Below are 27,907 nucleotides of genomic sequence, written 5' to 3'. Positions count from 1 at the left end.
TGTGGTGTATCAAGTTGATTGATTTTTATATATTGAAACATCCTTGCATCCCAGAGATGAATCTCACTTGGTGATGGTGTATAATCCTTTTAATTTTCCATCGAATTTGGTTTGCTAGTATTTTGCTTAAGGATTTGTACATTTATATTTTCAGGGGTATATTATCAGGACTGTAGTTTTCTTTTCTTGTGGTGACTTTGTCTGGCTTTGGTATCAAAGTGAGTGTTCCTTCTTTTCCAATTTTTGGAAGAGTCTGAAAAAGATTAGTATTAACTCATCTTTAAATATTTGGTAGAATTCACCAGTAAAACCAGTGGGTCATGGTTTTTTTGTTGGGAGGTCTTTGGTTATTGATTCAATCTTCTTACTAGTAAATTGTCTGTTCAGATTTTGTATTTCTTTATGATTCAGTGTTAGTAGATTGTAAGTTTCTAGGGATTTATCCTTTTCTTCTAGGTTATTCCACTTAGCACTTCTTTTTCTCTATCTCATAAGATTTGGTATGTTGCTGTTGTTGTTGTTTTTCATTTGCTTCAAGACATTTTCTAATTTCCTTTTTGATTTAGTATGAGATCCATTGACTGTTCAAGAGCAATTAGAACCTTGTAAGTTTCTTTTTCAGTGGTGTCTAATTTTTTGCTCTCTCTGGTGTCTGTATGTGGCGCTGCATATTCTCTGGTCCTACCACAGCAAGTCACCCAACTATACCTTGTTCTCTGCAGCCACAGTCCATGCAAATTGTGCTGGCTCATTAGCTCCACATTCATGCAAGACATATACCCGTTGTTGGGGAAGCTCTTGAAACAGAATGTTGGAAGCGTGCTGCACTTCTTTCTTTCCATCCTTAGGGAGAAGCCTTGAATTGTGCACTTTCTCCCAATTGTATCAAGCCTTGCTGGCCATAGCAAGCTGTATCCACTTCTCTTTGTTCTCAGTATCTCTCAGGCATCCAAACAATACCAGTTCCATCACTTATCCATATGAGGTGAGACAGAAACTAGTCCCTTAGGCAGCTCTTGGAGAAGCTGGGACACTGGATGCATGTTTCATCCTTCTTTTTCCTTCCAAGGAAGAAGTAGTGAGTCAAGACTAGTGCTGAGCTGTGCTGTGTTGGGGAAGGAGTTGATGGAGGGTAAAATGAACTTGATCTTCTTGTCCATTTCAGTGCAGCTGTGCTTGGCTTTGTGTTCACCTGGGGTATTCAGCTTCTTAACTGAATTCTGGAATTCCCATAAATGAATTTTGGTTCACATTTTGCTGTTAAATCAACATATCTGTGGGGGAACAAAAGCTGAGGCTTTTTGGCTGCAGAATAATTCCTATCTCATTATGCCAACATCTGTATGAAAATCTCCTATGGTGTGATTTAGTCATGGCAGATTAAAAGCTGAGAACACCCTGTATATACAACCTTTGTGCTAAATCTTGAATAAAATTTGGATCAGTTGTTATATATTTGACCTCCAAGCTCTCAATTTGGTTGACCAATCCAATCATTATGACGATCAAAATAATCAAGTTGCCAATGGCTTGTCTACCTTATGCTGAATGCTCTATGGGGAAAAATGTTCAAATTTTAATTTTCAGTTTGGGGAAAAGGTGTCTAGGGCAATGCTTATTTATAACTCTACTGTCTCACTGAAGTGTAGGATCAGAAATGTGAATAATTCTTTAGTGTTTTGGAGGTACAAGGTTCCCCTGAACTCTGCAAAAAGGAGGAAGGCCAAACAATTAAAGCAGAGCATAGATAACGTTGAAGCTGGTTGAATATTGAAAGGGTGGATAATAGGGAGAGATCTAGTCTCCAAAGCCAAGAAGGAGACTGAGAAGATACTTGGCTTCAGAGGCTGGCTGTGGAGGCTGCTGATTGAATCATGGCTCCTGCCCAGGGGCATGGCAAGTTTGGATTTTCGGTAAGTTATCAGTAGTACCTTGATCAGTTGGTAAACTGGGGACATTCATCACAAATGTAGTTACTTTTGAAACTCTAAGTTTCATGGTTGGGAAATGTCCATTTGGGGCAAGACCTGAGGTTTGGCAAACATATTAGATTCCTGATGAGGGGCTGGAGGCAGGGCTAAAGTTTAGTCTTCAAGGAGTGTGGTTGACAGAATTGCAATGGCAGCGACTAGCAGGGGAGGATTAAAAGACATGTAAGCAGTAACCCAGGTTTTTGGATATGACCAGTGTTTGCTGTCAGGAAGGTGAGGTTAGAACAATGGTGGGTTGGTTTTAAAAAATATTGACACAGGGACCTCAACCCTGGATATCAGATTCCATGGTTCTGGAATGGATTTGGGGATGTACGTTTTTAAATACTCCAGGAGCGATTGTGACGTGCTCTTAGGTTTGAGGGCCACTGGAGGAAGATAGGAAGATGCAGAAGATGCCACACTCATGGGCTACCCTCAGATGTATTTAGTAACCACAGGAGGTTGACAGGGGTGGAAGGAGATCAACATGAGGGAGCAGGAGATACTCCCAGAGCAGACTGAGAGAAGGAGAGAAAAGCAGATGATGGCAGCTGTTTAAAAAAATTCTACCTCCGTTAGGTCTCTTCAGCCATGTGGAAAGTGAGCCTGCTAGTGAGAACTTTAGGAAATCCAGCATCAAAACTGAAGAAGACAGAGGAAGAAGAAATAAGCTGCCTTCAGGGATGGTTTCTCTTATTAATGAAAGTTTTGGTGTCTCCAGGCAAGAAAACAGTGAGGTTTTTTTGGTGGTTGTTGTTTGCTTGTTTGTTTTGTTTGTTTTTTTAACAAGTGATGTTGTTTTCAAGAAACTAAAGGATGCAAGAGGAGCTTCCTAGGAAACTTTGTGTTCAGAAGCTGTTTACTTTTTCAAAGTAGATAGGTAGAGGAGAGAAATGAGTGCATACTGTTTTCTACTTTCTTCTGTTTCAGAAAAGCCAACTTATTTGCAATAAAACAAAGGCATTTATAAAGGTGAGATTAATTGTAGAATATCATATCTGATGTTTTTATAATATTAACCACAGTTACCTTCTGAATTTTTGAAGGGAAGGATAATTTCCTAAATGTAATTTTTATATTTTACATTTTTGTATCAATAGCTACTCTTTTTAGAGCCCATTTTTACTGAGCATATAATAGAGTGCTAAGTGTTTTACATTCAATATTACTTTTCATAATGACTTTGACCCCTGTAGTTAGAGATATTGAACTCTATAGATGTAGAAATTTTGTCTAAGAGATTTAGTTATTTGTCTGAGATCACATATCTTGAATCTGAAGAAGCCAGATTTGAAACCCATGCCGACAGTCTCCAGTGCTCGCATTCTCCATCACTGACACTCTGCTACATGTTGTCTTAATATAATCTCAAAATATAGCTTAATTGCATCTTAACCATTTCTCCACTAGTTATTTGGTCTTCCAAGCTTGTAAGAAACATTATTGTCTTAACCCCATTTTGATCACCGTTAGGAAAAACAAACCATCAGGTCTAATACATCTCTAATGTAGTAATCAGTTTTGAGAAGAAAATACACTTAGATTATTTATATAATTTTAAATCATAATTTTATCATGAAGTACAGTATTTATTTATTTTAGATTCTATAGGTTTTAAAAATCATCCCTAGATTAATGGTGGATTTCTTAAAATAGTTTTAAAAATTAAGTGATGGAAAAAGAAGTAAAAAGAATAGAACCATACAAATCTTTAATTAACATAGTGTGATTATTACATAAATGATATTAGGTACTATTATAGCAAAAGTTTATTGTGATCTGCTTATAAGACCTCCCTGTAGTTTTGACCTAGCTCTACTAAGAAGTGGATTGAACAATTAAATTATCATTATTTAGTATTAATAAAATTTCAAAGATCACATGAAGAAATCACTGTGTAGTTAGGAATGTAGATCAGTTAGAATTCATTTTCTTTCAATTTTCAAAGGAAGTAATTTAAGATTTTTCTAAGATTTTCTGCTGGCATTTTAGGTAAAGAATTGAATATTTTTCATTTTTTTATGAACAATGCTAATAGCCATTTATAAATGCTTCTCTTTAAATATGATGTAATTATATTAGAAATGATGTCCTCTAAATTTTTAAGTTTTCACTTGACAAGAATTACCTAGAACTGCCATTTTAAATACAAAATCTTATCTTTGGAACACAAGTAACATGTTCTTTAGAGCATGAAAAAAAGGAAATAGTGCTCTTAGTTATATCACATGACTTACATGAGGCTGAGCTCCAAAATAGAAATTATTTAAGCAGAACAAGATGTTCTTGGTTTCCTGAATAATGCCAAGTAAATATGCTTAGAACAATCTTCCCTTCATACCTCATCTCATCTCTGGAATATGTCTACTCAGGAAAACAACTCTTGTGAGTCTTTATGGGGCCATTTCCTATCATTTGTTTGGCAAGAACCCAAAGCTCTGTCTTTTAGCCTTCTCTAACCAGCTGTTATATTGATTCCCCATTTTCTAGTGAGTTATCACAATGATTAAAATAAATATATAGTAGGTCAGATTGGGAAACCATAATTCCATCCAGCTGTTAAGAAAAATGAACGAACTAGAATGCATTTCTCAAAATGAATTCCACAGAGCACTTGTGCTGAATGCTCTGTGGGGAAAAATGTTCAGTGGCTTAATAGAAAATATATATATACAGTTGACTCTTGAACAATACTGGCTTGAAGTGTGTGGATCCACTCATATGTGGATTTTTTCAATAAATGCATACTACACAAACCCTGGGGAACCATAGAACAGAGGGCCAACTGTAATGTTATATGGGGATTTTGACTGCATGGGCTATTGGCACCCCCTAAGCCTTCTGTTGTCAAGGGTCAACTGTATATTTTGGGGGAAATTTACTTGCATCTTAACTTATTTAAAGCTGTGAGAAATCTTGTACTTTTAAAAAAATTGTAATGAGTTTATTTCAGAGCTCCTTATATTTATTCTAGTACAAATGATCTTTACCTTGAAATATCTGAGAGAAACATTAGGTACTACTCCTCTGTGAAAAACGTTTAGGCAAATATTAAAGTAGACAAGCTATCAGCAGTTTGATTATTTTAATCATCATAATGATTGGATTTGTCAATTGAATTAAGACTTGGAGGTCAAATATATAGTAAGTGAACTAAGTGTTATTCAAGATACAACACAAAGGATGAGTATAATGGGTTTCCCAGCTCTTGATCTGCCATGACCAAATCGCACCATCGGAGATTTCACATGGAATCAAGCATAATGAGAAAGGAACTACTCTGTAGCTAAGATGCAGCTTAGTGAAATACAGTTTCTTGCAATACACAGACATGCAGGCATGTTGTTAATTTTGGCAGCATTTGATTTGTGCCAACTATATGGAAAAAAAAAACTTTCTACAAAACCCAATGAGATGGCCCCATTTATTGTTCATAGGGCAAAATTCCTTTTTAAAAGGTTAAGAATGAGAGAGAAATTTCTTGGACAGGATATCAGTTGGGAAGGCTTTGCTTCGTAGTTAATGAAAAAAATTGTCCAAAAAATAAATACATTACTAAATATGGTAAGACTAACTGCATCAGAGAAAGACTTTATGACTTAAGAACATGGAATGGAAGATGGTATATTACCGTATAATCCACCGACAAACAACACTTGGATTAGAAGACTTTGGATAATGGGCAGCTTCGAAGGACCCAGAAGATCCAGTCAACAAAAATCTTCCATCACAAGATGTGGCTGTGAAAAAATGGCAATTAATATTAGACAAAACAATCTTGGAAGGGTTTCTCAAATGAAATGGGATTCAAATTGCCTAACGAACCTTCATAGACTACTCATGATTAAATCTATACGAGGCCATTTCACAAAACTAAAATGATCGAATGGAAATAGATCAGATTTCGTGTTTTAAATCTATTAGCTATTTTCAAATACTCTTACACAACCCATTATAGATCCTTTAGAAAATCATTCTATTTCTAAATACCCATAGTTAAGTTGCATTTTTAGTATATTCTTTTATATTTGTAAGAAAACAAATACACCTTAATTGTAAACTTCCAATTTAAAGAAGCAACTACTATTTTTTGCTTTATTTTCCCCATTAAATTGGAGCTAGGGTGAACTTCCTCTATGCGCACTAGTGATACGTTTTCCTGAAAATGATCAGAAAATGGCCAGGAAAATGATACATATGGTGCAAGGGGCCTGAAGAGATCCTTCCATTCAATCTACTGCACACAACTTTTAACCTTCATCACTTTTGCTCCTTTTGTATGGACTCACAATCTAGCTCAGTATTTTCATTCAATATTCCTGAGTGTGTTTTTCTCTCCCATGACAATTCATTTTCCTCTTTTAACTCTTGTAGCACATTTATTTCATGTACTTCTCTTACATCTCCTTAATGTCATGAATTACTAGTTGTCTTAATTTATATCTGAGTCATTTCCTACTAGATTAAAATCTTGAAAGCATGAACGAGGAGTCATAATTTGTAGCTTTTTATTTTATACTTGCTATGTGTAGTATGCATTAAAAAAAACTGATTTGATTTTCACAATCTTTAGCTTTTCTTAGGTTATCTTCTATATTCTTACTACTGTTGACACCATAATTCTAAAATAATGACTCCTGAAATGTGTCCTTTTTCTTTTGGTATTTTGTTTATTCCTCGTATGTTGGAAGTGTTGATAGAGGGCAGGGAAATCAAGGAAATTTATCAAAATTAAATTGCTGCCCTTGGAATCTGAGTGCAGAATAAGCTAATCCTAAATTGATAAATGGAAAAACCCACTGTAACATTACACAGTAATTCTGCCAAGTTATAAAACACAAGCTATTATATGACATCAAATGTTTTATATGAACAGAAGAAAGAAATTGAAAAGCACATAGAAATCTTGATAAAAATACCACATTTTGGTTGGCTTTTTGCTACTTTTGGTGTATATTTTTAAAAGGCATATAAGGTAGAGGCATAAAGAAAGGTAAATAAATTTTAAGATTCAAAGTCCATTTAAGAATAATGTCCTAGGAATTAATTGCATTGGATTATGCATTGGATTATTACAGCCCAATTCCCAAGGGAAAAAAATTAAGAGCAGAAAAGATAATAACCCAATATCATAGACTTCAGGAAATTAAAGAGAAAAAATTGTGACTTGTTGAGAGAACTGAATCACCTTATGTGTAATACTTGCTGGAGCAGAAAGGACAATTAAGGCTAATTTGCATGATTTGAAGATAAACAGTAAAATATATGTCTGTTTAATGCAGAGCTAAATCATTTTCTAGTTGTAAAAAAAAATCTCCTTCTTCACTCTTAACTCTCTGTGCATCACAAACCACGCTGAATAAATGAGAAAATCCCTTAGCTTCGATGACCATAAAAGTAAGAATAGTGTCTGCTTGTATTTTAAGTGATATATGGAGCTTTTTAGTCACAGTTTGTCAAGAAACATGTGGGCTCCAAGAGTATAGGCAGTGCAAGAAAATCCACCACTATTATAAGCAGTTTATATTTAAACTATGACACTTAGAAACACAGTAAGGAAGAGCAATCAATCCTACCAGCCCTAAAATACAACTGTTAGCATTGGTGGAATGTTTATTATGTACCAGCATTGCTCTAAGGTCATTATATAAGTATTAATGTCCCCTTCACCACAAATTTATGAAGTTTTAGGTGGGGAAGCTGAGGTACAGAGCGGGTAAGTTAACTAACATAAGTTCTTCCAGCTTACAAGGGTTGATTCAAAGCCAGGCAATACCTAATATTAGCCTAATACAGCAATATATAGAGCTATCAGGGTGACATCACTCAGTCATTGAAAAGCAGGATGTGTGTGTGTGTGTGTGTGTGTGTGTGTGAGAGAGAGAGAGAGAGAAATTTTAAATGAAAGAAGAAACAGAAAATTAAAAGAATTTCGTCATGTCCAGTGTTTTTAAAATTAGAATATAGATCACGTTTGCAACAGCACTTCACAACAAACAGGAGGGAGCAAAAAAAGATAGAGTGAAAAAGGGAAAAAAAACAAGACCGGTTTTAGAATTTGTAAAACCTATTTGCAAAGCTGGTGACACTTTAGTAATTCTTCATGTCCACTCACTACATATTTGAGGGGAAGATATCAATAGTTTTGGGCTGTACAATGGGATTCATAAATTTCCAAAAAGCTGAGTGATGACCCTGGTGGCAGAGATTGTTGTATGTTTGCCATACCCTTATTCAGTCCCTTTCTAGGTACATGACTAGACTGCATATCCTAAAATGGGTCACGTGACAGAGTCTGGTTAATAAACTATAGTGAAAGTGATTGTGTTTATCTCCAGATATGATTTCTAAAAAGATCTTCTATAACATTTTTCCATTGTCTCTCAGCAGGTTGCAAAGGATCCAGGGGAGAACTTGGCACAGAAGGGATGGTGGAGGAACCGGCATGCTGAATGTCTGCAGAGCACAGCCTCTTGCCATCTTTCTTGGACTATAACGTAAGTGATAAATAAACTATAATTGTCTTACATTGCTAAGATTGTTTATCATAATATTTAGCTTGCCCTTAAGAATATGATCAGTTTGCCTGTTCAGTTTTCTATGAAGTTGCTGAGTTTTAGTGGAAATGGATAATCTACAGGCCTAGTTCTGCTCTAAAAGGCCTCTGGGAATTCCTGCACTTAAGTAAAGATTAAGAAGAATATTCCTGAACACATTTAAAATAAAATTACAATAATATTGAACTACTTATAATAGCAAAATTCAGAATGCCAAAATATTATCATTTCAAGATATAGGCTTGTGCTAGGGACTTTCCCGTACATTCTTTCATTTAATTTCAGGATATTTCTGGAGAACCTAATGTTACATGTCATGAAGCAGGACAGACTTTTGGCAAAACAGATATAACCCAGCCATGGCTGAGTAGGATTACTGGGTATTAAGGATTATAATTTTTGACTATGAAGTTCTTTTAAGTGTAGCATTAAAAAAAATTCTCAGTGAGAGATCAATGAGCCTACCAAATAATATCAGCCATTCTATTGCACTATCTGAAATTGCCTGTAATGGAATGGGATTCATATAGGTGTGTTCTTAGGACCCACTTAGAGCTCCTTCTGCTGGCTCAATGTTTATTAGTTGTGTGTTTTCTCAGGGTTTTGAATTCTCTAGGAACATAAATCAAACATGATCTCTGCCCATCTATTGTGCACATACCTATAAGGCATGCACATACATTGTGCATGCAAACAATCTATGGAGACACTTGCAAACTTCCAAACAGGCCTGAACATTATCCTAAAGGCTGTGAGTCAGCATCTCTTCTTCTCATAGGTCAACTAAAAAGTGAACTTTCCTGCTGATGCAATTTTCATCAGAAGAAAAAAACAATTTAAAGAAATCTTGGTTCCGCTATAGTCAGCTATAAGCTGTGAAAACCTAAATAACTAAAGACTGTAAAAGAAGCTGTTTAGCAAGTCAACATTATTATGACTCCATTAATAACACAAACTAGAATTAGAGCTCACAGCTGGAGGAGAAAAAAGAGATAGAGCAAAGGTCAGTTTCACATAGAGAATTCTCTTAAAATAATCTTTCAGTGAACGTAGATTGATGGACAGGGCTTTCATGTAGAAATTATGCTATAGAAGTTTGAGGTGGTGCTGAGGTGAAGAACTCACAGTCATTCATGATTAAATAACAAATAAAACAACTTATATATGCTTGAAAATCCTAGATGGGTAGAGTAATTGATTTGCCCACTTTTTCCACAACAACTTTAAATTATTTTTCAAAAATAGATATAATGCTAGCTTTAAAACACAAATAAAGATAAGAATCAAGAAAAAGTGGCAAATGAGGATTCAGAGGCTTAAGAAAGTTAGTGACATGGACGGTGAATTGATACTGTTTAAATTAACATAAAACCTCCATGATATTGAAAAATAATAATGCAGTTTGATTATGTTTTTCAGGCAAATTTAGAGAATTCAGTTCTAATAGTGAGGTTCATGTCATGAGTTTAGAATGACTAAGAAAAATAATTCATGGCCTTATAACTTGTTTTAGGACAAGTTGCCACACATAGGGTATTTCTATGGTTATTTTTTGATATGCATGGATACTAATTTATTATGAAAATTATAAACTCCATGACAGTAAAGAGCACATAATAGGTGTGGTTCATTTTCTGATTATTCATCTTATATATTTTTCCCCATTTAAAGTTATTGATCATCATTATACAGGCTTAAAGGTATGTGTCTCACTTTGATACACATTATTTTTGAAATATAAATCAGCCTCACCTTTATTACCTCATGATGGCACACTTGCATCACATTCTCTGTGAAAAGGTTTTGAAAACTGCCTGAAAACCATAGCAAAATAGGATGTTGCTTTCTTTGAGTAACTTAGTTATATAAAATAGATTAAAAAATATTCTGTAGCCTACACTTTCTTCCAATATGCTCTGAGTGCACTTCAAAGTATGTAGTTAAACTCTGAAGTTTGAATTTTATCCAAGAACATTTGAATTAGGATTGCTTAGTAGAAGACTCTTCAGTCAAGTTGCCAGTTTTTGAGTTGGTTCTGGGAAACAGAACAACTGCCTGTCTTTCCAAGTATATACTGAGGGTATAGGTAATTTTTTAAACTTCAGTTGGTAATGGAGCATTCATCTTCAATTAAAATCAAGCAAGAAGAGCAAAGTGTAACAAATAATAGAAGAACAAAGTGTAGCAAATTGTAACTAAAGCCTTTTCACATTTCGGGAACTAATGGTACTCATGGTCAATTTTTAAACTGATTGTAAACCACACCAAAAATTTGTTCAATTCCTGCTGTTTAATTTTTCAAGAACAAATTATAGATTAGAATTGTTCAGATAGTTCCTCACATTCCTTACCAATCTGTATGTACATTTACGTGTTAATCTTTCATGTGTATATTACCCAGTGATAAAATGAAGACATAAGCCAAAGAAGAAATATGTTTATATCACTCAGAGCCATGTTTGGCATTTAGTAAGTACTACTTAAGTGTTAAATAATAATAGTGATTTAAAAAATTTTTAGCACTCAAAACAAATGCCAAAATTTACAAAACAAACACAGATATTTTATTGATCAAACATGAAGATCTTATTTGTAGCTGATTTCCCTTGTTCACAGAACTACAACTCAGTACAGTTTTTAAGATATCTTTTGTTTCTTTGCCAAAAGGTGAATAAAGGCAACAATCAAAATTAAGGGGTGGTGATTACTAAGTTACAAACTGTTAAAATAGCAAAAATAAAATGACCAATAGTATGATAAGATGGTGAAAAAGTGTTCAAATTCATAATAGTTTGTAGTAGCTTAATATGGGATGAAAAATAATGCCAATCTCCTCCCCCAGACATTAACTACAGCATTCTTTCTACACTTGTCAAACGGAATTCTGTTTAATTAATATGCTTAATGTCATGTGATAAAGTTTAGGAAATATTAATATTATTTTCTGGAGTTTTGTATTAAATAATAAACATGGCTGTTGGGATATATCATTCTCCAGTAGTTTTTGGTACTTGAGGTGTGTGTGTGTGTGTGTGTGTGTGTGTGTGTCTGTGAGTACATAGTGAGGGAGGATGGAAAAGAAGGGGGAAGAGGGAGGGAAGGTCATCACTTACCACAAATTTTATTGTCTTCATCAGAGCCATCTGGACAGTTCAATTCTCCATCACAAAATAAATCAATTGCTATGCAATTTAAAGCATCAGCACACAGCCTTGAATCAGGTGGGCACTCTACTGAGACATTTCCTTTTAAAAAAAGATTGGATTTATAAGTTTCCCACATAGTAGATTTAATTTCCAACTAATGAGATATGTACAATGTCTGGATAGTTATCATGTATTTTTTGTCATTTAGGTAAGTATATGCTTACTTATAAGCATGTATTTCAATTTCCAAAAGAAATACATATTTCATTTAATAAATTGATCATTTGTAAAAACTTAGAGTGTTAAATTTTGAAAAAATGATACATATTTCTTCATAGATGTCAAATATGATGTTTATTTTGTTGATTTTTAACCTCGACAAATCAGTACTACAGTTTGGACATTTAGTCACCAATATTTACACCTCCTAGGATTGTAATGTGTAATGTGGGACAATTTATTGGAATATGTATCACATCATCTGCAGTATCTAGTAGCCACTTCGTTTACTTATAAACTTATCATTTGAAAATATAGTGGCTGAAGTCAAGGTTTGCATCCTGCAGAGTAAAATTTGTCAAAGAAAGCTATTTTATAGTAAAATAAAACACTTAAAATTCCCAGCGCATTGAGCATGAGGAACCCAAAGGTTATTTCTATTCAATATCTCCTTGCTTCTTGAATCAGAGGTTCTTAGGGGGAAAGGTGCAAACATGGCCCTGAAGGACTCCATGCCATACTCTGGCCATGATCTGATCAATTTGTACTTCTCAGCCTGCCCTGTCCTTCCCCTTCTCCTCTTCCACATTTCTAGATATAGAGATGGACTGAGAAACACATTTTACTTCTAGAAATTGACTGGGAAATTTTAGGTGCAATTCTAAAAATATATTTGTATGCCCACTAGGTAAACACATATGTTTCTATTTTTCTAAGCAATATGAGAATTTGAATATTTTTTGTCTATGATTAGAATAACAATGACAGTTTAAAGTTTTTGGAAAATCTTTAAGCTCAATAACATTTTTTGTTATTGTTCTTAATCTTAAAACCAGCATTACACTGCCATCTGCTGGGTTTTAAACATATATTTGATTCTGAAATTTCTCCTTATACTCCAAGAAATTAATTGGAGAAAGAAAAGTGCTTCTGTCAATAAATCTGCTAAGGTAATACTTAATTAGGAACATTATGGACAGGGTTGCTGAGTATATATACAACTAAATTGGACTTTTGTAATTAACGTGGATATAAACCATTGGGAAATTCAAGGATCACCTAACATCTAAAATAGGAAAGGATAAAAACCAGAGCCATTCCCAAATGACAAAATACTCCCACTTAAGAGAATAAAAATTGATAAAAATTGTATTGAATAAATACATATGCATATTATGAGATATATATGAGATACTCATCAAGAGAGTCCTTAACTGTTTAGTCCCTAATCCATGAAAAGCATAGTGTTGATAGTATTCCATAAATGCTTGATAAATAAATAAATGAGAAAAAAGGGCATTATTCTAGAAATTCTAAGTCTCATTTTAACAGTAGTTAATAGAATTCTAAGTGTTCAGCATCTATAAGAATAGATTTGGGGATATAACTAGGAAAATTATAATTTTGTCTGATTTAATGCTTCTCATGCGAACTTCACTTCCTGATGTTTCATATTTTGTCTGTTGTTTATTGAACTTTATAGAGTGAATTTTAAAACCACACTGGCAAGTGACACCCCTTGGGATCTTTTGATCTCATTAATGATCATTCATTCACTCTACAAGTATTTATTTCTACTTTGTGTCATGGATTTTTAAGGGATAGAGATAAAAGGATTAGTAAGGCAGAGACTATTCTCATGGAGCTTGGAGTTTAGTTGGAGACTGGTTCATTAACTAATAAATTTTTTAAATGATGTAGAAAAAAGTGATATGAGAACATCAAAGACTGGGCTACACAATGGATTATTTTCCTTCTGAGGCAGGGATTGAAAGCATCTTCACATAAACTAAATTTTGAAGGATGCTTACAAATGCACAAGGAAGAGAGGTATGTGAAATGTATACATAGTGATATGACAAGAGCATATTAATATATGCAGAACAGAGGACTCTATCTAGATGTTGGGATGTTAATTGAAGGTATGGCAGGAAGGGAGTTTAGTGCCAAATTCTGGGGGACTTTTAAAAAATCTTTTAACATATTAAAGTATTTTTCTATAAGCAATGGCATTGAAAGTGTTTACATATATATGTGATATGACCAGTCCATGTTCCATAAAGACAATTCCAGGACCAAGTGGAGAATCTCTTCAGAGCAGACCAACTGAGAAACTGTTTCAACGGTCAAGGTGAAAGTTGATGAGGGTTGGAACTCAACTCTTGCACTTGCAGAAGAGATGGGGCATATTCCAACTGCTATTTTATAAGTAGAATTGATGAGCTTTAGTGACCAGATGTGCCCCTGACCAGACAGCGGTGGCTAAGGGGATGCTAAGGATGGTAAGTCCACTTTTGGAGTGGCCACTTGAATTACCAACGGTCATTAGTCACGTTAGTGATTATAAGAGAAACAGCTGGTGGGATTAGAAAATGACTCTAGTTTGAAATATTTTGATTTGAAGGTGGAAATATTATATTATGTCAAGACTGTACTCTATCTCCAGATTCCGGTATATAAACACTCTTCAGCTGTCTTGGTCCACGAATAAAGAGAAATTCCTCATATCAAAACCAACATGGGGGGGAGACCTTCAAGATGGCAGAGGAGTAAGACATGGAGATCACCTTCCTCCCCACAAACACATCAGAAATACATCTACAAGTGGAACAGCTCCTTCAGAACACCTACTGAACGCCGGCAGAAGACCTCAGACCTCCCTAAAGGCAGGAAACTCCCCACGTACCTGGGTAGGGCAAAAGAAAAAAGAAAAAAACAGAAACAAAAGAATCGGGACGGGACCTGCACCAGTGGGAGGGAGCTGTGAAGGAGGGAAGGTTTCCACACACTAGGAAGCCTCTTTGCAGGCGGAGATGATGGGTGGGCAGGGTGGAAGCATCAGAGCCACCGAGGAGAGCACAGCAATAGTGGTGCAGAGGGCAAAGCAGAGAGATTCCCGCACAGAGGATCAGTGCCGACCGGCAATCACCAGCCCGAGAGGCTTGTCTGCTCACCCGCCGGGCCGGGCGGGGCTGGGAACTGAGGCTCGGGCTTCGGAGGTCAGACCACAGAGAGAGGACTGGGGTTGGCTGTGTGAACACAGCCAAAAGGGGTTAGTGCGCCACAGCTAGCCGGGAGTGAGTCCGGGAAAAGTCTGGACCTGCCGAAGAGACAAGAGACTTTTTCTTGCCTCTTTGTTTCCTGGTGCGTGAGGAGAGGGGATTGAGAGCGCCACTTAAAGGAGCTCCAGAGACGGGCGTGAGCTGCGGCTATCAGAGCAGACCCCAGAGACGGGCAGGAGACGCTAAGGCTGCTGCTGCCGCTACCAAGAAGCCTGTGTGCGAGCACAGGTCACTATCCCTACCTCCCCTCCCGGGAGCTTCTGCCGCCCACCACTGCCAGTGTCCCGTGATCCAGGGACAACTTGCCCAGGAGAACACATGGCGCGCCTCAGGCGGGTGCAACGTCACACCGGCCTCTGCCTCCGCAGGCTCGCCCTGCACTCCGTGCCCCTCCCTCCCCCCGGCCTGAGTGAGCCAGAGCCCCCGAATCAGCTACTCCTTTAACCCCGTCCAGTCTAAGGGAAGAACAGACGCCCACAGGCGACCTACACACAGAGGGGTTCCGAATCCAAAGCTGAACCCCAGGAGTTGTGCGATCAAAGAAGAGAAAGGGAAATCTCTCCCAGCAGCCTCAGGAGCAGCGGATTAAATCTCCACAATCAACGTGAGGTACCCTGCATCTGTGGAATACCTAAATAGACAACGAATCATCCCAAAATTGAGGCAGTGGACTTTGGGAGCAACTGTAGACTTAGGGTTTGCTTTCTGCATTTAATTGGTTTCTGGTTTTATGTTTACCTTAGGTTAGTATTTAGAGTTTATTATCATTGGTAGATTTGTTTATTGATTTGGTAGCTCTCTTCATGTATATATATATATATATATATATATATTTCTTTTTTCTCGTTTTGTGAGTGTGTGTGTGTATGCTTCTATGGGTGATTTTGTCTGTATAGCTTTGCTTGTACCATTTATCCTAGGGTTCTGTCTGTCCATATATTGTTGTGTTTTTAGTATAGTCTTTAATGCTTGTTATCATTAGTGGATTTGTTTTTTGGTTTAATTGCTCTCTTCTTTCTTTCTTTCCTTTATTTTTATTACTTTTAATTTTTTTTATTTTTAACAATTTTTAAAATTTTAATTATTTTATTTTATTTTTTCTTTTTTTCTCCCTTTTCTTCTGAGCCGTGTGGCTGACAGGGTCTTGGTGCTCTGGGCAGGTGTCAGGCCAGTGCCTCTGAGGTGGGAGAGCCAAGTTCAGGACATTGGTCCATCAGAGACCTCCTGGTTCCACATAATATAAAATGGTGAAAGCTCTCCCAGAGATCTCCTGCTCAATGCTAAGACCCAGCTCCACTCAACGACCAGCAAGCTACAGTGCTGGACACCTTATGCCAAACAACTAGCAATACAGGAACACAATCACACGCATTAGCAGAGAGGCTGCCTAAAATCATAATAAGGTCACAGACAACACAAAACACATCACCAGACATGGTCCTACCCATCAGAAGGACAAGATCCAGCCTCATCCACCAGAACACAGGTGCCAGTCCCCTCCACCAGGAAACCTACCCAACCCATTGAATCAACCTTAGCCACTGGGGCAGACACCAAAAACAACAGGAACTATGAACCTGCAGGCTACTAAAAGGAGACCGCAAACACAGTAAGTTAAGCAAAATGAGAAGACAGAAAAACACACAGCAAATTAAGGGGCAAGGTAAAAACCCACCAGACCAAACAAATGAAGAGGAAATAGGCAGTCTACCTGAAAAACAACTCAGAGTAATGATAGTAAACGTGATCCAAAATCGTGGAAATAGAATGGAGAAAATACAAGAAATGTTTAACAAAGACCTAGAAGAATTAAAGAGCAAACAAACAGTGATGAACAACACAATAAATGAAATTTAAAATTCTCCAAAAGGAATCAATAGCAGAATAACTGAGGCAGAAGAACCGATAAGTGACCTGAAAGATAAAATCGTGGAATTAACTACAGCAGAACAGAATAAAGAAAAAAGAATGAAAAGAATTGAGGACAGTCTTAGAGACCTCTGGGACAATATTAAGTGTGCCAACATTCAAATAATAGGGATCTCAGAAGAGGAAGAAAAAAGAAAAGGACTGAGAAAATATTTGAAGAGATTATAGTTGAAAACTTCCCTAGTTTGGGAAAAGATATAGTCAATCAAGTCAAGGACGTGCAGAGAGTCCTTTACAGGATAAATCCAAGGGGAAACATGCCAAGACACATATTAATCAAACTATCAAAAAGTAAATACAAAGAAAAAATATTAAAAGCAGCAAGTGAAAGACAAGAAATAACATATAAGGGAATCCCCATAAGGTTACAGCTGAACTTTCAGGAGAAACTCTGCAAGCCAGAAGGGAGTGGCAGGACATATTTAAAGTGATGAAATAGGAAAACCTACAACCAAGATTACTCTACACAGCAAGGATCTCATTCAGATTTGATGGAAAAATTAAAACCTTTACAGACAAGCAAAAGCTAAGAGAATTCAGCACCACCAAACCAGCTTTACAACAAATGCTAAAGGAACTTCTCTAGGCAGGAAACACAAGAGAAGGAAAAGACCTACAATAACAAACCCAAAACAATTAAGAAAATAGTAACAGGAACATACATTTCGATAACTACCTTACATGTAAATGGATTAAATGTTCCAACCAAAAGACATAGACTGGCTGAATGGATACAAAAACACGACCTGTATATATGCTGTCTACAAGACACCCACTCCAGACCTAGGGACGCATACAGACTGAAAGTGAGTGGGTGGAAAAAGATATTCCATGCAAATGGAAATCAAAAAAAGCTGGTGTAAAAATTCTCATATCAGACAAAATAGGCTTTAAAATAAAGACTATTACAAGAGACCAAGAAAGAAACTACATAATGATCAAGGGATCAATCCAGGAAGAAGATATAACAATTATAAATATTTATGCACTCAACATAGGAGCACCTCAATACATACGGGAAATGCTAACAACCATGAAAGGGGAAATCAATACAATACAATAATCATAGGGGACATTAATACCCCACTTTCACAAATAGATCATCCAAAATGAAAATAAATAAGGAAACACAAGCTTTAGATGATAAATTAAACAAGATGGACTTAAATGATATTTATAGGATATTCCATCCAAAAATAACATTATACAATTTCTTCTCAAGTGCTCATGGAACATTCTCCAGGATAGATCATATCTTGGGTCACAAATCAAGCTTTGGTAGATTTAAGGAAATTGAAATTGTATCAAGTATCTTTTCCAACCACAACACTATGAGACAAGATATCAATTACAGGAAAACATCTGCAAAAAATACTAACACATGGAGACTAAACAATACACTACTAAATAAACAAGAGATCACTGAAGAAGTCAAAGAGGAAATCAAATAATACCTAGAAACAAATGATAATGAAGACATGATGACCCAAAATCTATGGAATGCAGCAAAACAGTTCTAAGAGGGAAGTTTATAGCAATACAATCCTACCTCAAGAAACAAGAAACATCTCAAAGAAACAACCTAACCTTACCCCTAAAGCAATTAGAGAAAGAACAACAAAAAAAAAAAACCCAAAGTTAGCAGAAGGAAATAAATCATAAATATCAGATCAGAAATAAATGAAAAAGAAATGAAGGAAACAGTAGCAAAGATCAATAAAACTGAAAGCTGGTACTTTGAGAAGATAAACAAAATTGATAAACCATTAGCCAGACTCATCAAGAAAGAAAGGGAGAAGACTCAAATCAATAGAATTAAGAATAAAAAGGAGAAGTAACAACTGACACTGCAAAAATACAAAGGATCACGAAAGATTACTACAAGGAAGTATATGCCAATAAAATGGACAACCTGGAAGAAATGGACAAATTTTTAGAAAAGCACAACCTTCTGAGACTGAATCAAGAAGAAATAGAATATATAAACAGACCAATCACAAGCACTGAAATTGAGACTGTGATTAAAAATCTTCTAACAAACAAAAGCCCAGGACCAGATGGCTTCACAGGTGAATTCTATCAAATATTTAGAGAAGAGCTAACACCTATCCTTCTCGAACTCTTCCAAAATATAGCAGAGGGAGGAACACTCCCAAACTCATTCTACAAGGCCACCATCAACCTGATATCAAAACCAGATAAAGATGTCACAAAGAAAGAAAAATACAGGCCAATATCACTGATGAACATAGATGCAAAAATCCTCAACAAAATACTAGCAAACAGAATCCAACAGCATATTAAAAGGATCATACACCATGATCAGGTGGGGTTTATCCCAGGAATGCAAGGATTCTTCATTATACACAAATCAATCAATGTGATACACCAGATTAATAAACTGAAGGAGAAAAACCATATGATCATCTCTACAGATGTAGAAAACACTTTCAACAAAATTCAACACCCATTTATGATAAAAACTCTCCAGAAAATAGGCATGAAGGGAACTTACCTCAACAAAATAAAGGCCATATATAACAAACCCACAGTCAACATTGTTTTCAATGGTGAGAAACTGAAAGCATTTCCACTAAGATCAGGAACAAGACAAGGTTGCAACTCTCACCAATATTATTATAGTTTTGGAGGTTTTAGCCACAGAAATCAGAGAAGAAAAAGAAATAAAAGGAATCCAAATCAGAAAAGAAGAAGTAAAACTGTCACTGTTTGCAGATGACATGATGCTATACATAGAGAATCCTAAAGATGCTACCAGAAAACTACGAGAGCTAATCAATGAATTTGGTAAAGTCGCAGTATACAAGATGAATGTACAGAAATCTCTTGCATTCCTATACACTAATGATGAAAAATCTGAAAGAGAAATTAAGGAAGCACTCCCATTTACCATTGCAACAAAAAGAATAAAATACCTAGAAATAAACCTACCTAAAGAGACAAAAGACCTGTGTGCAGAAAAGTACAAGACACTGATGAAAAAAATTAAAGATGACACAAACAGATGGAGAGATATACCATGTTCTTGGATTGGAAAAATCAACGTTGTGAAAATGACTGTACTACCCAAAGCAATCTACAGATTCAATGCAATCACTATCAAACTACTAATGCCATTTTCCACAGAACTAGAACAAAAAAAAAAATTCACAATTTGTATGGAAACACAAAAGACCATGAATAGCCAAAGCAATCTTGAGAAAGGAAGCCCAAGCTGGAAGAATCAGGCTCCTGGACTTCAGACTATACTACAAAGCTACAGTAATCAAGACAATATGGTACTGGCACAAAAACAGAAATATAGATCAATGGAACAGGATAGAAAGCCCAGAGATAAACCCATGCACATATGGTCACCTTATCTTTGATAAAGGACGCAAGAATATACAATGGAGAAAAGACAGCCTCTTCAATAAGTGATGCTGGGAAAACTGGACAGCTACACATAAAAGAATGAAATTAGAACACTCCCTAACACCGTACACAAAAATAAACTCAAAATGGATTAAAGACCTAAATGTAAGGCCAGACACTATCAAACTCTTAGAGGAAATCATAGGCAGAACATTCTATAATATAAATCACAGCAAGAACCTTTTTGACCCTCCTCCTAGAGAAATGGAAATAAAAACAAAAATAAACAAATGGGACCTAATGAAACTTAAAAGCTTCTGCAGAGCAAAGGAAACCATAAACAAGCTGAAAAGACAACCCTCAGAATGGGAGAAAATATTTGCAAATGAAGCAACTGACAGAGGACTAATCTCCAAAATTTACAAGCAGCTCATGCAACTCAGTATCCAAAAAACAAACAACCCAATCCAAAAATGGGCAGAAAACCTAAATAAACATTTCTCCGAAGAAGACATATAGTTTGTCAGCAAACACATGAAAGGATGCTCAACATCACTAATCATTAGAGAAATGCAAATCAAAACTACAATGAGGTATCACCTCACAGCCGTCAGAATGGCTATAATCAAAAAATCTACAAACAATAAATGCTGGAGAGGGTGTGATGAAATGCGGACCCTCTTGCACTGTTTGTGGGAGTGTAAATTGTTACAGCCACTGTGGAGAACAACATGGAGTTTCCTTTAAAAACTAAAAATAGAACTGTCATACGACCCAGCAATCTCACTCTTGGGCATATACCCTGAGAAAACCATAGTTCAAAAATAGTCAAGTACCACAATGTTCATTGCAGCTCTATTCACAATAGCCAGGACATGGAAGCAACCTGAATGTCCATCGACAGATAAATGGATAAAGAAGATGTGGCACATATATACAACGGAATATTACTCAGCCATAAAAGGAAATGAAATTGAGTTCTTTGTAGTGAGGTCGATGGACTAAGAATCTGTCATACAGAGTGAAGAAAGTCAAAAAGAGAAAAACAAATACTGTATGCTAACACATGTATATGCAATCTAAAAAAAATAATAATAATGGTACTGAAGAACCTAGGGGCAGGACAGGAATAAAGACGCAGACGTAGAGAATGGACTTGAGGATACTGGGAAGGGGAAAGGGTAAGCTGGGACAAAGTAAGAGAGTGGCATGAACATATATACACTACCAAACATAAAATAGATAGCTAGTGGGAATCAGCCGCATAGCACAGGGAGATCAGCTCGGTGCTTTGTGACCACCTAGGGGGGTGGGATAGGGGGGCGGGATAGGGAGGGTGGGAGGGAGACACAAGAGGGAGGAGATATGGGTATATATGTATACATATATCTGATTCACTTTGTTATACAGCAGAAACTAACACAACATTGTAAGGCAATTATACTCCAATAAAAATGTTAAAAAATAAATACCAATATGGAAAATATGAATATTGTTTTGCTATATAAAGGAAGTGTGTTTTGGGATTTTATCAGATTTTATTTTTACTTAGTCTGCTGTCTCTGTCTCATCTCCTTTTGTACACATATATGATTTCAATTCCCCACAAAACCATTGGTTAACACATTAACTATTACAGAAATTATCCAGATGCCAGTTTTTTTAAATGACCTTCCATTATTAAAACTAGAGTCATTTGATTTGTGTACTACTTAGTTTACCATTTCATTCCTTAATTATTTGCTCTAGTATTTCTTCTTTTCTAGGAAATCTGTACTGTACTTCTCAAGAGGGAATTTTTAGCAAAGCAGTTAAGAAATTCTATTTAAGGAAATGTGCACAAAGAGAATAATAATTGGTTCTGTTTATTAAAAGCTGTTCAAGTTGTCTGAATATTAGTTGCTGTTTTCTTGAGTGGGAAAAATATTGGCATATTTTTATATGTATATGGTATTTTATCTTCTGGATATTAATTTTTTGGCAAATTATGAAAACCCACCAGTAAATTAGTATTATTTGGAATTCTGCAAATGGAAGGTTTTAAGTAACTGTTTATATTTGTATTATGAAGGAGTCAGTACACACTGAAATGTGATTACTTCAGAGTGATTCACAGTCATATCAATGTCCAGTGATTTGGGGTGAGGAATCTCTTGTGCCTACTTTGTGCAGACTCTGCGCTGAGCATTGTGGAGGATAAAAAGACTGAAATCCATTATTTGTTTTCTTCCATACCAGTTATAAGAAGTATTACACACAAGACAGTAATTTGAAAATCACATTTTGGAAATCTTTGATTTTTATTTTCTCTGTTACTTAAATAGGGGTAACAACGCTTGGTGGCCAAAGATGAGACAAATTAAACCCAATTCCTGGTAATTGTCTCCTTTAATAGCTTACTTAGTAATGGAATCAGAACCTGAATCCATGAATGCCTGCCTTGAGAGACCAAGTTTATTTCACTGTACTGTATTAGAAAAAGAGATATCACCTTACAGAAATTCTCATCTACTTTAAAAGAACAAATTTAATCTATTTAGTAAGACTATGACTGGTCAATTCAAATGAAATTATAGTGGAAAGATACTTTAATTCTATTATCATGTACATAGGAATGTCTTAAATTAGAGGAGAGTGCTTAGCAATATATGTATAATTTTTTCTCAAATGCAGAGAAAAAAAATTCTTAAAGTCAAAATACATTTGGTGTTAGTTACAGTGCCTGTGTCTTTGTCCTGGGGCAATTAATGCATTTAAGGAGTATAATTCTGCCTTAGCTTCTCTTGACCCAACTTTATGTTCTTCACCAAATCAGCCAGTTCCTCTTCTTCAGTCCCCAAACCCCTCCACATAATGGAATTGTGGCAAATTGCATGTTGTTGGAGATTGAGAAAGCCCATGGTAATGAAACTTTTGTTTTTTTCTCAATCATTGCGTACACAGTAAGCAACAAAAGACTAGAACAAGCTGTATTCTAGAAACCCTTCAAGCATATGAACAATTGCCCAAGAGCCCCTCTCAGGCACACTGTAGCAGCCAGAAATCAATCGGTATAATTCAACCTTAGTTCCCATCTCTCCCTTTACTCTTCCAAATGGGTTAGTAAAACTTTACAGTAATTGGCAACAAAGACAGTTGAGCAATAGAACATAATCCTCATGGACTTTGTACCATCATATAAAAATTCTCTGCGGCATAATTTATATTACTAACGCTCAGGTATATGATGCATGCATTTGCTGATTTTTCTCACACTCTGTCTTCCAGGTATATAAAAAATGAGAATAAAGTTAACATCCCTGAAAGGCATATTCATAATAAATTATTGCTTGGAAACTGAGGTTTTCAAGTTTAATTGTCTCTTTCCCTTCTATAGATTTATAGTATCTTGACATATGAGAGGAATAAATGGGAAGGATGACTGGGGACTCATGGATCCAGTAAAAGAGGGAATGTGATATTTTGCCACCTACTCACCTTATTATAATTTTGTGAGGATTGAGTAAAGTAATTTAGTACAGTCTCTAATAACAGGAAAGCTTTGGATATGGAGTTTCTTTGGTCAAATAAATGATCAGATTAAAATGAGCATTACTGAATACAGTAATCTTGTCTTAACCTTAGTTTAGTTTTTGAAAAATGTTTTTAAAAAAGTATCCAGCTGCTTTTTTTTTTTTTTTTGGTCTAAGTCTGAAGGGGGAAAGGAGAAAGGATCTAACATGTGCCCCTCTTTATGCCAGTCATTAATTTGTATTTGTATTATTTCTCTTCTTCATGACCACTCTAAGATATATATTTAAATCTTTGTCTTTCAGATAATAAATACAAAGTTCAAGAAGACTAGGTAGCTTATCAAAAGTGATGTGTACAGTAATTGGTGGAAATGGTTATGGCGGATTCACCCACACACTTTCAATGTTTGAAAATTGTATGTTACGTTTTGGTCTTCATTTTGATTATCAAATGCTTACATAAAGAGTGAAAGATAGGGCTAAATATGTACTGGTCCCATTCTTATAGTTTACATGTAGGAAAGGAGATTTCTATTCCACTCCCTAGGAGAGAAAAGTAAGGGTTGAGTATTACCCTCATGCTCTCTGTTCCCCATTCTCCATCTCCTTTGACCAGAAGAAACTGGGCTGTTAGCCAACTTTTGATACTGGCCAATATGTCACAAGACCTTTGGCCTGTGAGATATTTTGGTCCATAAGACATTTGGTTCATTCCAAAAGGTCCTTAAAATTTGGTCCTATATAAAATGTCCATGAGCATATTTGGTCCATGCCAAATGATTTTGGACAGGACCAAATTATCAAGGACCTTTTTGGTGTGGACAAATTTCTTATGGACGTTTTGGACCAGACATAGTCCTGCAAGGAACTGGTCATATGGTTCAGCCACTTTTTATAATTTTGGTGGCTTTATCTTTAGGAGAGTAAGGGGGAAAACTTAAGTCCAAGGATTTCTTGCTTTAACACATTTTTTTCCCCCACTAAGTCATTCCACATATTTCTCTTACAGCATTTTATATACCTAAGAGGTCCTCAATAACTGTGGGTTATTTGAGTCACTCAGTGAATCAGTAAACAGACAGATAAATGGAAAACAGAGCACTAATTTAGATATTTGTTGCTGACTTTTAAAGTTTTAGAAATAAATTTCTCAAAATATATTAGAATTATTTTTTCAGTTTATTTTTAGATTAAAGGAATTAGTCACTATAGATCCTAAAATCAGTTTTTGAAAGTGTGTTGAAAGGTGATTTTAGAGGCTGTAAATAGTTTTCTACATTGGATAAGGGACTATGGGCTGAAGAGCAGTTTTATTTTTCAATATGTTGTGCTACTATATGGTTAACACCTACATACAACCCCAGGCAGGCTTATCCTACCATAAAATACCTCTATAGGTTTAGAGGTGGGATGACTTGTTTCATAAACCATTTTGATTAATGATTCATATATCATTCTGCTTTTCAAACATCACACCAACCATTTTATCCAAGAATTATTGTGTTACTCAGAGATCATTTATAATTTCACAAATGTTCTCTCCTTGTACGTATATAACATTTGATATAAATTCTAATAACATAAAAATGGCAGTATTATTTTTGGAGCTGATGATCCACACACTATTGCCTTTATGGAGTTTACCTAAAGAGATTAGGTTCACATCCAGACCACTTAACATGAAGATTAAGTTAGGACCAGAGAAGACATTTTGGTTAACCAGCACATAGACAAAGGTACAGTAGACAATTACTAGGAATCCAGAAAAATTTTCACATTACAGATACACATCAGGAGTTGGCATAAGGTAGGCATTTAATGAAAAATTGCTGAATGAATGAATCCAAGGCAACTTTGGTACTGGTTTGGCAACCATACCGTTAAGAGGAGAGAGCAAGCACGTCTCCCTTGCATGCAGAGAGAATAATTAGAGAAAAAATTCCCTCACATCCTATGAAGCCTACATCCTTTCTGGCAGACATTTTGATCCTATTGGTGGTGTTCTTAGCAAAAGGTAATAACCATGGCTCTAATAGATGAAGGACTGAAGTGAGATCAGATAATCCAGGCCTTGATTGCCTCAAATATATTGTTAATTTTTGGTAAAATATTAGGCTAAAAGTATAAACTTTGATGCCCTAGTTTTCTTATCTATTAAATAAGGGTACTGTTAACTGCTGTGTTATCAGAGAATTCTCAGGAGTCAAAATGAAATATTAGCGAAAAGTTGTTTTAAAATAAGAGAAATAATATTAAAACTGACCTGGAGTTGCCAGAGGACTGCTGGTAGTTAGCTTGTCTGTAAAAATAAATGACATAAAAATAACAATTACATTTAAAAACTGATTATTAGGAATTCCTTCTGTTTAATATTTTACTTGAGAATTTTAAAAATGACTATGAATTATTAGTATTTATTAACTTAAGAATACATCATTTGTATCTGGAGCTGAAAATAAATCTATTATGTTTTTATTGATTTTTAGAGCTGTAGAGCAGAGGTTTTTAGATGTGCTTACTTTTTAAATAATGAAGATGATGTTTTTCAATTATCAATAACTAAACATAAGAATTCATTAATTTCATAATGGCTGTAGACTAAAATGTTCTAGATTAATCTGCTATTGTTTGAAATAGGAGCTTGAGTTATGCTTAGACCATGAGCTTTGCAGTCCAGAGGAATTCTTTTTAATTCCTGACTTTGATAATTAATAGCTGTGTGGCTCTGAGCACATTCTTTATTACTTATGTATTTTTAAGTAGAAAAATTATTAGTCTCTACAAAATCATTCTGAGAACTAAATGAGATAATGTTTGTGAGAGAGTGGCATGGACATATATACACTACCAAACATAAAATAGATAGCTAGTGGGAAGCAGCCACAGAGCACAGGGAGATCAGCTGGGTGCTTTGTGACCACCTAGAGGGGTGGGATAGGGAGGGTGGGAGGGAGGGAGATGCAAGAGGGAAGAGATATGGGGATATATATATATGTATAACTGATTCACTTTGTTATAAAGCAGAAACTAACACACCATTTAAAAGCAATTATACTCCAATAAAGATGTAAAAAAAAAAAATATATATATATATATATATATATATATATATATATATATATATATATATATATATATGGTACCTGGTCCAAGTAGATACTTCAAACAAATAGATTTTTCAAATATTATAAAAATGGTCATGATTATGGATAACACTAAAAGTAATGTGGTTATAGTTTTATAACAATTTACACTATAAAATCATTTTTATATGAATTCAATACTTGTGATGACTTCTAAAATATTTAGAAAATTTTATTATTTACAATTTATGGGAAGCAGATTTTCAGAAGGTGAAATGCCCAGTGATTCTGGTAGTTGACAGACAGGATTAGTGTTCAAATCTTTTGACTTCAATTTGAATAATTTTTCTACAACAGAATGATTTTCCATTTTAAGATAACTCAGGTTAGTTTTTAAATGATTGATAATTTCTCAAAGCACTCTTTTGATAGTCAGTATGATCCTGATAAGACAAAGTGAAGAGGTAGTGACAAATTGTAGTTAGAAACATAGGGTGGAGAAAATGCTGGAATAGAGCAAATTTAACATTAAACTTTAGATTGTCCTTTCCAAAGAGTATGATACATTTTGAAAGTTATCATTTCATTATATTTTAAATTCCTTTCCCTCATTTATAGTGACCTTACAAATGTCAGGGTTTCATTTCCAAGGCTGCATTATCAGAGCCATATTTTGAGATCACACACATGCGCACGCACAAACACACTCTCACACATCATATATGCATACATACATATATAGAATTTAAAATATGAAAGGAGCATTGGAATTGGAAATGCATAACCTTGTATATATAACTAGGCACTATGAACTTTGCAATATTATTAACTATGTTATTCCTAACCAAATGTATGCTTTATACATTTTGATATGAAGACTAAATATCTAATTTAGAAAGAGCCGCCAGAAAAATATTGAATCCTTGCCTAATGTCATAAAGTTTTATGATCACCGAATTATACATTTTGAAATGCCATAAGTACTGACCTGAAGTTGTTGCAGGACTTATCGTAGAGAAATTCTCCAAAGACGCTGGAATAAAGTTGGTTT

General features: G+C 35.3%; 1 protein-coding gene across 1 annotated transcript in view; it reads right to left on the bottom strand.

Moving 5' to 3' along the window:
* The window catches only part of TMPRSS15 (transmembrane serine protease 15), a 131,797-nt gene that overhangs the window by 90,745 nt on the left and 13,145 nt on the right, over positions 1-27,907 (bottom strand). The window contains exons 5-8 of the mRNA XM_022574480.2: positions 27,845-27,889; positions 26,037-26,072; positions 11,644-11,775; positions 5,605-5,713 (exon numbers count right to left, since the gene is read on the bottom strand). Coding sequence (XP_022430188.1) covers positions 5,605-5,713; positions 11,644-11,775; positions 26,037-26,072; positions 27,845-27,889 — 322 coding nt within the window. The remainder of the gene's footprint in view (positions 1-5,604; positions 5,714-11,643; positions 11,776-26,036; positions 26,073-27,844; positions 27,890-27,907) is intronic.

This window comes from Delphinapterus leucas, chromosome 4 (genome assembly GCF_059928025.1).
Source record: "Delphinapterus leucas isolate spDelLeu-1000000601 "Yukka" chromosome 4, BTC_Dleu_Yukka2, whole genome shotgun sequence".
Taxonomy (NCBI): domain Eukaryota; kingdom Metazoa; phylum Chordata; class Mammalia; order Artiodactyla; family Monodontidae; genus Delphinapterus; species Delphinapterus leucas.
The sequence above is the reverse complement of the archived record's forward strand: the minus strand, read 5'-3'. Positions and strand labels throughout refer to the sequence as shown.